The sequence below is a fragment of the Triticum aestivum genome, chromosome 3A, assembly GCF_018294505.1.
Source record: "Triticum aestivum cultivar Chinese Spring chromosome 3A, IWGSC CS RefSeq v2.1, whole genome shotgun sequence".
NCBI classification, from domain to species: domain Eukaryota; kingdom Viridiplantae; phylum Streptophyta; class Magnoliopsida; order Poales; family Poaceae; genus Triticum; species Triticum aestivum.
The window spans coordinates 582,697,226-582,709,546 of record NC_057800.1 but is presented as its reverse complement, the minus strand read 5'-3'; the positions used below and the strand labels follow the sequence as shown (position 1 = coordinate 582,709,546).

Here is a 12,321-nt window from a genome sequence, read left to right as displayed (position 1 = left end):
GATTTACCACTCCGAGTGGTTAGCCAATGTTGTCATGGTCCCAAAGAAAGACGACTCACTTCGCATGTGCATCGATTTCAAGCATATCAATCGGGCCTGCCCGAAAGATCACTTTCCTCTCCCTCGCATCGACCAGATAGTCGACTCAACTGCAGGATGCGACCGTTTGTCCTTTTTGGATGCCTACTCCGGGTACCACCAGATCCGTCTGAATGGACCCGACGAAATAAAGACAACGTTTATCACCCCATTTGGGTGTTTCTGTTATGTCACAATGCCATTCGGTTTGAAAAACGCCGGAGCCACATTCATGCGGATGATTTAGAAGTGCCTGCTCACTCATATCAGTCAGAATGTGGAAGCATACATGGATGACATTGTGGTCAAGTCACGTAAAGGTTCCAACCTACTGACTGACCTTGCTGAAACCTTTGCCGACCTCAGAAGGTATGATATCAAGCTCAATCCATCAAAGTGCACGTTTGGAGTTCCAAGCGGAAAGTTACTCGGTTTCTTGTTTCCAAATGAGGAATCGATGCTAACCCAGAGAAAGTAGGCGCTATACTCCGAATGAAGCGCCCTGTGCGTGTGCACGATGTCTAGAAGCTTACTGGTTGCTTGGCCGCCCTAAGTCGATTCATTTCTCGCCTCGGTGAAAAAGCGCTGCCTCTTTACCGACTAATGAAGAAATCAGACAAGTTTGAGTGGACCCCAGAAGCTGATGCGGCATTTGCAGAGCTAAAAGCCCTGCTTCCCACTCAGCCGGTGCTTGCTGCTCCAATCAGCAAAGAGCCTCTACTGCTTTATATAGCAGCCACTGGACAAGTCGTCAGTATAGTACTTACGGTCGAGCGGGAAGAAGAAGAGAAGCTTATAAGGTTCAACGCCCAGTTTATTATATTTCTGAAGTCCTGACCCCGTCAAAGCAGAGATATCCTCATTATCAGAAGCTTGTCTATGGGATTTCCATGACCACGAAGAAGGTTGCACAGTATTTCTCAGATCACTCTGTTACAGTCGTCAGCGACGCTCCATTGTCAGAGATTCTGCACAACAGAGATGCAACTGGTCGAGTGGCCAAATGGGCGATTGAACTCCTTCCCCTGGATATCAAGTTTGAGGCAAAGAAAGCTATCAAGTCCCAAGCAATAGCAGATTTCCTTGCCGAGTGGATCGAACAGCAACTGGCGACTCAAGTTCACTCTAAACACGGGACCATGTTCTTTGACGGATCCAAGATGCTAAACGGTTCTGGTGCTGGAGTAGTTCTGGTATCCCCCCGAGGGGACAGGCTCAGATATGTCCTCCAGATTCACTTTGATTCCTCCAACAACGAAGCAGAATATGAAGCACTCCTGTATGTGTTGCACATGGCCATTTCACTCGGCTTCCGTCGCCTCATGGTCTATGGCGACTCAAATTTGGTAGTTAATCAAGTGATGAAGGAGTGGGACGTCAGAAGCCCAGCCATGACTGGTTACTACAACACAGTGAGAAAGCTCGAGAAGAAGTTTGAGGGATTAGAACTCCACCACATACCCCGACTAAAAAATCAAGCAACCGACGATTTGGCAAAGATAGGTTCCAAGAGAGAAGCCATTCCCAACAATGTATTTTTGGAGCATATCCACTCGCCGACAGTTCAGGAAGATCCTTTTACTGAAGAGCCCCCGCAACCTAAGAGCGCCACAGATCCGACTGAAGTCGAGGTCCCAGCCGTGGTCGACCTGATCATGGAGGTTATGGCCATTACTCCCGACTGGACGGTGCCCTACATTGCGTACGTCCTCGGGAAAGAACTCCCAGAGGATGAAGAAGAGGCTCGACAGATCGTCCGTCGATCCAAGGCCTTTACTGTGATAAGAGGGCAGCTGTTCAGGGAAAGCGTGACTAGAGTCGGTCAGATATGCATAACACCAGAAGAAGGTCGAATGATCCTTAATGACATCCACTCGGGGACCTGTGGTCATCATGCGTCCTCCCGGGCCATCGTGGCTAAAGCATACCGAGCTGGATTCTATTGGCCACGAGCAAATGAAATGACGAAAGATATAGTCGACAGATGTGAAGGCTGCCAGTTTTACTTCGACATGTCCCATAAGCCAGCGTCTGCTTTGAAGACCATCCCCCTCATCTGGCCCTTTGCTGTTTGGGGATTGGATATGGTTGGACCACTGAGAACTGGCAGGAGCGTCTTCACTCATGTGCTCGTTGCAGTCGACAAGTTTACCAAATGGATCGAAGCTAAACCTATCAAGAACCTTGATGCTAGCACCGCTGTCAGTTTTATCAGAGAATTGACGTTCAGATATGGAGTCCCACACAACATCATCACGGACAACGGGTCGAACTTCGACTCCAATAAATGCAGAGCTTTTTGCACCTCTCAGGGCACTCGAGTCGACTATGCTTCGGTCGCTCACCCGCAGTCAAACAGACAAGCAGAAAGGGCCAATGGCCTAATTCTCAAAGGATTGAAACCCCAACTGATGCGTGATCTCAAACACGCAGCATGCGCTTGGGTTGATGAACTTCCGTCAGTTCTGTGGGGCTTGAGGACAACTCCTAATCGGTCGACTGGACGAACTCCTTTCTTTTTGGTTTACGGAGCCGAAGCAGTTTTGCCAAGTGACCTACTCCAGAATGCACCCCGAGTCGAGCTCTTCTCCGAAGAGGAAGCAGAGCAGGCCTGCAAGATTCAGTCGATCTCTTGGAGGAGGAAAGAGAGATGGCCTTGATCCAGTCGACCATCTACCAGCAAGACTTGCGTCGATTCCATGCCAGAAATGTGAGGGGTCGAGCCTTTCAAGAAGGAGACCTAGTTCTTCGAGTGGATCAACAGAAACCACACAAGCTTGCCCCGACTTGGGAGGGCCCCTTCATCATCACCAAAGTTCTCCACAACAGAGCATACCATCTTTACAGTATTGAACATCAGAAAGACGAGCCACGGGCTTGGAACGCGGAGCTGCTCTGCCCCTTTTATACTTAAGCACTCGTTCGAATAAAATGTAATGAGAAACACCTTTTGTAATTCGTTTATCAAAGACAAGAGCTTACGGTTCTCTCATTCGATTGTGTTGTTCTTATTTACTTCTGAAATCCCCCAGTGGGTGGGCTTAGTCGTGGATCCGTTTCGCATAAGTTTGAAAAATTCCTACCGAGTGGAGAGCAAACCTCCCACTCGGGGGCTTAGCTGCAGTCCAGCACTCGCCAAAGTTCTCTCACTAGGAGGCTTAGCTGCAGTCCATCACTCGCCTAAGTTTGAAAAAATCCTACCGAGTGGAGAGCGACCCTCCCACTCGGGGGCTTAGCTGCAGTCCAGCACTCGCCTAAGTCCTCCCACTAGGAGACTTAGCTGTAGTCCGGTACTAGCCTAAGTTTGAAAAAAATCCTACCGAGTGGAGAGCAACCCTCCCACTCGGGGGCTTACTGTAGTCCAGCACTCGCCTAAGTTCTCTCACTAGGAGGCTTAGCTGCAGTCCGGTACTAGCCTAAGTTTGAAAAAATCCTACCGAGTGGAGAGCAACCCTCCCACTCGGGGGCTTAGCTGCAGTCCAGCACTCGCCTAAGTTCTCTCACTAGGAGGCTTAGCTGCAGTCCGGTACTAACCTAAGTTTGAAAAAATCATACCGAGTGGAGAGCAATCCTCCTACTCGGGGGCTTAGCTGCAGTCCAACACTCACCTAAGTTCTCTCACTAGGAGGCTTAGCTTCAGTCCATCACTCGCCTAAGTTTGAGAAAAATCCTACCGAGTGGAGAGCGACCCTCCCACTCGGGGGCTTAGCTACAGTCCAGCACTCGCCTAAGTCCTCCCACTAGGAGACTTAGCTGCAGTCCAGTACTCGCCTAAGTTTGAAAAAAGCCTACCAAGTGGAGAGCGGCCCTCCCACTCGGGGGCTTAGCTACAGTCCAGCACTCGCCTAAGTCCTCCCACTAGGAGACTTAGCTGCAGTCCAGTACTTGCCTAAGTTTGAAAAATTCCTACCGAGTGGAGAGCAAACCTCCCACTCGGGGGCTTAGCTGCAGTCCAGCACTCGCCAAAGTTCTCTCACTAGGAATCTTAGCTGCAGTCCATCACTCGCCTAAGTTTGAAAAAATCCTACCGAGTGGAGAGCGACCCTCCCACTCGGGGGCTTAGCTGCAGTCCAGCACTCGCTTAAGTCCTCCCACTAGGAGACTTAGCTGTAGTCCGGTACTAGCCTAAGTTTGAAAAAAATCCTACCGAGTGGAGAGCAACCCTCCCACTCGGGGTCTTAGCTGCAGTCCAGCACTCGCCTAAGTTCTCTCATTAGGAGACTTAGCTGCAGTCCAGTACTCGACTAAGTTTGAAATGAAGGAAATATGCCCTAGAGGCAATAATAAAGTTATTATTTATTTCCTTATTTCATGATAAATGTTTATTATTCATGCTAAAATTGTATTAACCGGAAACATAATACATGTGTGAATACATAGACAAACAAAGTATCACTAGTATGCCTCTACTTGACTAGCTCGTTGATCAAAGATGGTTGTGTTTCCAAGCCATAGACAAAGAGTTGTCATTTGATTAACGAGATCACATCATTAGGAGAATTATGTGATTGACTTGACCCATTCCGTTAGCTTAGCACTTGATCATTTAGTATGTTGCTATTGCTTTCTTCATGACTTATACATGTTCCTATGACTATGAGATTATGCAACTCACATTTGCCGGAGGAACACTTTGTGTGCTACCAAACGTCACAACGTAACTGGGTGATTATAAAGGAGCTCTACAGGTGTCTCCAAAGGTACATGTTGGGTTGGCATATTTCGAGATTAGGATTTGTCACTCCGATTATCGGAGAGGTATCTCTGGGCCCTCTCGGTAATGCACATCACTTAAGCCTTGCAAGCATTGCAACTAATGAGTTAGTTGCGAGATGATGTATTACAGAACGAGTAAAGAGACTTGCCGGTGACGAGATTGAACTAGGTATTAAGATACCGACGATCGAATCTCGGGCAACTAACATACCGATGACAAAAAGAACAATGTATGTTGTTATGCGGTCTGACCGATAAAGATCTTCGTAGAATATGTAGGAGCCAATATGAGCATCCAGGCTCCGCTATTGGTTATTGACCGGAGACGTGTCTCGGTCATGTCTACATTGTTCTCGAACCCGTAGGGTCCGCATGCTTAAGGTTTCAATGACAATTATATTATGAGTTTATGAGTTTTGATGTACCGAAGGAGTTCGGAGTCCCGGATGAGATCGAGGACATGACGAGGAGTCTCGAAATGGTCGAGACATAAAGATCGATATATTGGACGACTATATTCGGACATCGGAAAGGTTCCGAGTGGTTCGGGTATTTTTCGTAGTACCGGGGAGTTACGGGAATACGTGAGAAGAAGTATATGGGCCTTATTGGGCTTTAGGGGAGAGGGAGAGGCAGACTGCGCCCCCCCCATTGACTAGTCCGAATTGGACTAGGGGGAGGGGCGGCGCCCCTCCTTCCTTCTCTTCCCTCTTCCCCTTCCTTGTCTCCTACTCCTACTACTTGGAAGGACTCCTAGTTGGACTAGGAAAGGGGGAATCCTACTCCCGGTGGGAGTAGGACTCCCCTAGGGCGCGCCATAGAGAGGGTCGGCCCTCCCCTCCTCCACTCCTTTATATACGGGGGCAGGGGGCACCCCATAGACACACAAGTTGATCTTCGTGATCGTTCTCTTAGCCGTGTGCGGTGCCCCCCTCCACCATAATCCTCGATAATATTGTAGCGGTGCTTAGGCGAAGCCCTGCGACGGTAGAACATCAAGATCGTCACCACGCCGTCGTGCTGACGGAACTCTTCCACGACACTTTGCTGGATCGAAGTCCGGGGATCGTCATCGAGCTGAACGTGTGCTAAAACTCGGAGGTGTCGTAGTTTCGGTGCTTGATCGGTCGGACCGTGAAGATGTACGACTACATCAACCGCGTTGTCATAACGCTTCCGCTTCCGGTCTACGAGGGTACGCAGACGACACTCTCCCCTCTCGTTGCTATGCATCACCATGATCTTGCTTGTGCGTAGGATTTTTTTTGAAATTACTACGTTCCCCAACATGAAACATATCCCTATCCGCAAGGATGACGAGGTGCAGGTCGACTGCAACCTTCTCCTTCGGAGCTGCGGCACAAGTACAACGTCCGGTCCATCCCTACCCGCAAGGACGACGGAGTGCAGGTCGACTGCAACCTTCTCCTTCGGAGCTGCGGCACAAATACAACGTCCGGTCCATCCCTATCCGCAAGGATGACGAGGTGCAGGTCGACTGCAACCTTCTCCTTCGGAGCTGCGGCACAAGTACAACGTCCGGTCCATCCCTACCCGCAAGGACGACGAGGTGCAGGTCGACTGCAACCTTCTCCTTTGGAGCTGCGGCACAAATACAACGTTCGGTCCATCCCTATCCACAAGGACGACGAGGTGTAGGTCGACTGCAACCTTCTCCTTCGGAGCTGCTGCGTCTCCAGCGCAAAGACTATTCAAAGCAGTGAGTAAAGTCCATTCGAGGACAAACACAAGCACATTTGGAAATAAACCAAATTCAGATAAATCCGAAAGATTCCGAGCAGCAAATCAAAAGTACTCCGGCATCAAGCCCGAAGGAGTTCAGCGGTTACAGCGATCACTCGGCATTCCGAGGCAAATTTAAAGCGTATTCAGGTTTCATGAGTCTGTTCACTCGGCCGGAGAAGGGCTGGCAGGCTCCACGAATGAGTCCAGGTCGATCCCATCAGCAATCCGAGTGGCGGCAGCGATGAAAGTCTCCATGAAGGACTGGAAGTCATGCTTTTTGGTGTTTGCGACTTTGATCGCAGCCATCTTATCTTCACGAGCCTCCTTGCAATGGACTCGCACCAAGGACAGCGCAACGTCAGCACCGCACCGGGCAGAGGATTTCTTCCATTCCTGCACTCGGTCAGGGATCTCGTTCAGTCGAGTCATCAAGGATTTCAGGTCATTCTGAAGCATCGCCCCCGGCAAAAGTGATGAGTCGATTCGAGAGACAACCTTCTTCAGGCGTGCGAGGTAGCTTGTGGCGCTGGCGATACGGGACTCCAGTCGGAGCATGTTCATCACAGTTTCATCACAAACTGGGGAAGCGATAGGGTCCAGACCCGTCTTGACCCTTCCAGTTTCTTCGTCGAAGTCTTGGCAGAGTTCTGCAGCCAAAAGTTAGTCAATCGACCGAGCAAGATCCGATCGCAAGCATCAACACAGTCGGATTAAAGGAAATACCTTCCAGCGCGAGATAAAGCTTCTTGGCGAGAGTCCTCAGATAAGCTTCTGTGTCATTCCTCTTGCGGATTGCAGACTCCAAATTTTCATTCAGGATGACCTTGTCCTTCTTCAGACTGGTCACTTCACGGTTAGCTTCATTAAGACAAGATTTCAGTTTGTTCACCTCTCCTTCAAGCGTTCCGATTGAAGCAAGCTTCTTGTCTGCGAGAACGGTTTTGTCTTGGGCTGCTTTCTGCGCGGCGGCGAGGTCCGAGTCTTTCTTCTCCAGAGCCAACTTCATTTTCTCTGCAAAAGAAGCAATCGAGTCAAAGAAGAGATCAAAGAGATATATTGAGAGTCAGTCGACAATCAGTTACCTTCCATACCAGCGGCCTCGTCTTGAGCTTTTTTCAGATTTTGCTGAGCCAATTCCAAGTCTAAGTTGAGTTGCCTATGCTTCTCCTCGATTTCAGCAACTTGGAAATAAGAGTACAAGACTTCTGCAGAAGGCAAAAGACAGATCAATCGATAGGATCAAAGGTGGTTCACTTCCGAGTGAATAAAACCTAAAGAAGTCCATTTAGACCCCAGCCGACTGCACACAGTCGACTGCGGTCTCAGGGGCTACACCCAGCGGGTGCACTTGGCGTGCCCCCACTGAATAAGACTCAACTCGTCCGGTCCGCCCGGACCAGGTTAAAAAAAAGGGGGCAGCAAGCTGTTAAGACCCCAGTCGACTGCCAGCAGTCGACCGCGGTCTCGGGGACTACACCCAGTGGATGCACTTGGCGTGCCCCCACCGGTTCGGATCTTACTCGACCGGCCCGCCGGAGTCGAGTGTAAGGAGTAGAAAGAAAAGAACGAAGAACTCAGACCCCAGTCGACTGCCAGCAGTCGACCGTGGTCTCGGGGACTACACCCAGTGGGTGCACTTAGCGTGCCCCCACCGGTTCTGATCCCACTCGCCCAGACCGAGTGGAAGAGCGAAACTACCAAAAACAACAAAACACCTAGTGGGTGCTCTAATTCGACGCAAACAACAGGAGATTGTGCAGAAGAAGATTTTTCGAGAACAAAAACAGTCGAAAAGTTTACTCACCTGGACATTGGCCCGAAGGGCGGCACTGGCGTTGTAGGCAGCCTGGCTGTTCTCGTGCACCGTCTTCACCCGCTCCATCATCATGTCAGCCTGTCGAATGGCTTCCGCAGCCGCTTCCGACTGGTTGTCCGGGACGGGGTAGCTGGTGAAAAAGTGTGCAGACGACCCAGGTGCGGTGGCTTGGAGCTCTGTGGCATGGAGTTGGACAGTTGAAGGAACCACAGGTGCAGTCGACGATGCGGGAGGCCCACTCGACAAGGGTGCAGCGAACGTCACAGAGGCCCTGCCCGCGTCTTCAGCTTGACGGACGGGAGGTGTTGGAGTTGGTTCTTGCCGAGCCACCCTGCCAGCTGCTACCTTCTTGCTCTTCCTGGGCTTAGGAGCCACATCTTCATCGTCATCTGGAAGATCAATGATATTGGGTGGAGCTGCAAGGCAGATCATTCGACCCCAAGTGAACCACACGAACGCAGTCGACCAAAGAATCCAGAACAAGATCACAAGAGTTTATACCTGGGTTGGAGGTTACAGCATCTTTCATTTCCTCGTCTCGGTACTTGAAAGAAGAGGTTCCTGACGTAGCAGCACTGCAAAGACCCGTATTCAATCGGTTACGTCTGGTTAATCGAGTCGACGAAAAAGACAAGTCAGATGGTTACCCGGAGATAGTAGGAATGGTCACTTTGATCCTGGGCAAAGCTTTTGGCAGTTTGGAAGAGGTGGCTTTCGGCGCTTTCGGCGCTGGAGGCGGCGCAACTTTGGACTGCTTTGGAGCCTTTTCAGCCGGCGTTGGGGAAGACGTCCTAGGACGCTTCGAAGTCTGACCAGTCGGCGCGGCCACTAAGTCCAGAGCACTCGCCGGGTCGTGGGCTTGTTTGGATCTCCTCTCCCTGCGAGGAGGCGAGTCGACTTCTTCGTCACCAGTCAATTCGTCGCTCTCCTCGTCTTCTTCGGCCTCTGAATGCTCCTCGCCGCTCTCGCCACCGCTCCCTTCTTCCTCAGCCTCTTGGTCCTGCACTCTGTTGGGCATTGAGTACATGTCGATGAGGGCCTAAAAGGACAATGATCAAAGGAAATTCAATCGACCATAAACAAGATGTCACTCGGTGAATCGAAAAGATACTCGATAAGACAGAATTATACCTGCTCCGGCTGGTGCGAGTTGTCGAATGGAATCACCCTCCTAGACCCCCGAGGGTTGTCTTTGTTGCTGGTGATCCCCATCAACCACTTCTCCTAGGTGTCCTCGCTGACGTCCTCTGGGTGGATCCGAGTGGAATCCTCGAGCCCAGAATACATCCACATCGGATGATCGCGCACCTGAAGAGGTTGGATGCGTCGACCGAGAAAGACCTCCAACAGGTCCATCCCGGTCACCCCATCGCGGACAAGCTGGACGACCCGCTCGACCAGCGCCTTGACCTGCGCCTTCTCTTCTGGAACTACCTTCAGGGGGCGGGCTTCTCCACTCGAGCCAAAGAAAAAGGAGGAAGACCAGTCGACTGGCCGGGGGTCGGCTGATCCTTGCAGTAGAACCAAGTCGACTGCCAGCCCCGGACCGAGTCGGGAAGAATCATGGATGGGAAAGTACTCTTGCTCCTCATCTGGATCCCCAGACCCCCGCACATCTGGATCACTTGTGTCCTATCGTCACTCGACTTGGCCTTTTTGACTGACTGGGATCGGCAGGTGAAGATATGTTTGAAAAGGCACCAGTGCGGTCGACAACCCAAGAAGTTTTCGCACATCGACACAAAAGCGGTCAGATATACTATAGTGTTTGAGGTGAAATGGTGGAGTTGAGCCCCAAAGAAGTTCAAAAACCCCGGAAGAAAGGATGGGGGCAGTGAGAATCCGCGATCTACGTGAGTGGCGAGGAGAACACACTCACCCTCCCTCGGTTGCGGCTCGGTTTCATCCCCGGGAGCTGTGCTGACTTGTGGGGGATCAGTCCCCCCTCCACCAGGTCGTTGAGGTCGTCCTAGGTGATTGTCGAGCGGATCCAGTCGCCCTGGATCCAGCCCGCCGGCAGGCCGGATCTCGACGAGGATCCGCCCTGGCTGGTCCGCTTGCCCTTCGCCTTCGCTGTCGCCTTCTTCGCGTGTTCCAGCGCCACCGTCCTCTCCTTCCCCATGGCGGCGGGTCGAGCTTGATCAAAGGTCCGGCGATGAGGGTGGAAGCGAGCGTGGCGGAGAGATTGAGAGAAGAAGAGAGAATGGGAGCGCACGGGGCAGAGGCCTGGTCCGAGGCCTTTTATAAGGTCGTCATCCGAGTGGCTGACGGGTGGACCTAGGCGATCTAAACAAATCCCGCAACAGTTGCGCGCGCAATACGTGGCGAAAAAGGTGGCACAGGGATCGAGGAGACTTGCCTAATCCGTCCCGATAACCTTGTTTCCGTCTGTCTGGCACGCTTCCCAAAATTCAAATCCCGTGAGATTCGCGGAGAGCAGAACAACCTGTCAGACTGAAGACAAACATCCTCTGCATCATCATTCGGAATTCTACTGTGAAAATTCACTCGACAAAAACCAAGAATGGACCACGGTGACTGAGAAAGGAGTCGACGTCGTCACCTCAACTCATTGTTCCAGAACAGGATATACTCGTAACACAAAGAATGGGTCGGAAGTGTTCCCAACTCCTTCCCCACTCAAACCCTGATCCATTCGGGGGCTAATGATGAAGCTATGTACCTAGGGTTGAGTCATGGACCTATCCGACATACCCTCCCCAAGGACATCTCTGCAAAGAATCAGAAGCAGTCGAAGAGAAACCATCGTCCACTCGACCATGAAGATGCACTCACTCGACCACCTTGAAGACACTCGACCACCAGAAGATGAGAAACTCTCCACTCAGCAACGGTCAAGACTTAAACCATAGCTTTATGGGCATTTATAGCACTTTACTGCAGGCGTTACCAGTAACGCCCCTCCTTTATGAACATTGAACCCTGTGTAACGGAGGGGAGCTGGGGTCCTGGCGCACTCTATATAAGCCACCCTCCTCCTCTAGGACAGGGGTTCGCACTTTTGTAAACACACTCATATAATCCAGTCGACCGCCTCAGGGCACCGAGACGTAGGGCTGTTACTTCCTCCGAGAAGGGCCTGAACTCGTAAAACTCGTGCGTACAACTCCTCCATAGCTAGGATCTTGCCTCCTCAAACTTACCCCCCATTCTACTGTCAGTCTTAGATCCACGACACCTCCCACAAGGCGACATCCATTTCTTTCCAAAGCTCCTCAAGGCTGGGGGGCTCGGCGGGCGGCGCGGCATTCTCCTCGTAGCGGGGAGCCGCCGCGTCCTCCAGCGTGCGTGCTGGCGAGATTGGGAACGCCGACGCGTCCACCTCGACACGTCACGGCGAGGAGCGGAACACCGACGCGTCCTCCTCGACTAGTGACGGCGAGGAACGGAACGGCGATGCGTCGCGTAGCGGCGAGGAGCGGAACACCAGCGCGTCCTCCTCGACTAGTGGCGGCGAGGAACGGAACGACGACGAGTGACCGTCCGCGCGGTACAGCGAGGGACTCCTAGGGCTTGGGAGGGGCGATGCCATGGTGGTCGACGTGAGAGGGAGGGGGAGGAGATAGCGATGAACGTGAATGTGAGAGGGAGGAGATAGCGATGTCGTGGGAGGCACAGTATTTATAGCGAGCAATGGCACACCTACGTAAGATATGGACTGAGCTGCACTGACTTAACTGCAGGTCCAGTTGCGTCACTGACATGTGGGCCAGACCCCTGTTGGGCCCATATGTCAGTGACCCAATACACCTGCAATTAAGTAATAGCTACGTGGGCATATTTGTTGGAGTAAATTACGGGGGAGCGAAGGGGTGGAAATATTGCTGGTCACAACGGATTGGACGAGCGTGGGGGGAGGAGAGTCATGCATGCAGATTAAATTAACCCCGCTAAAAAACGATATTTTAAACGTGGCTACTCGATCTGTGGCAACTGGCGAGCCA

General features: G+C 51.6%; 1 protein-coding gene across 1 annotated transcript; it reads right to left on the bottom strand.

Annotated features, from left to right (window-relative positions):
* Window positions 1-6,600: 6,600 nt before the first annotated feature.
* On the bottom strand, window positions 6,601-7,779 carry LOC123058703 (uncharacterized). Its single transcript, XM_044481401.1, has 3 exons — window positions 7,623-7,779; window positions 7,264-7,551; window positions 6,601-7,187 (listed from the first exon to the last, which is right to left on the bottom strand). The coding sequence occupies exons 1-3, from the start codon at window positions 7,627-7,629 to the stop codon at window positions 6,703-6,705; spliced, it is 780 nt and encodes a 259-aa protein (XP_044337336.1). The 5' UTR covers window positions 7,630-7,779; the 3' UTR covers window positions 6,601-6,702.
* Window positions 7,780-12,321: the final 4,542 nt, after the last annotated feature.

Coding starts and splice junctions, on each gene's coding strand:
- LOC123058703 (XM_044481401.1), bottom strand. Junction 7,188..7,263: donor GCTTTATCTCGCGCTGGAAG/GTATTTCCTTTA, acceptor TTTTGGCTGCAG/AACTCTGCCAAGACTTCGAC.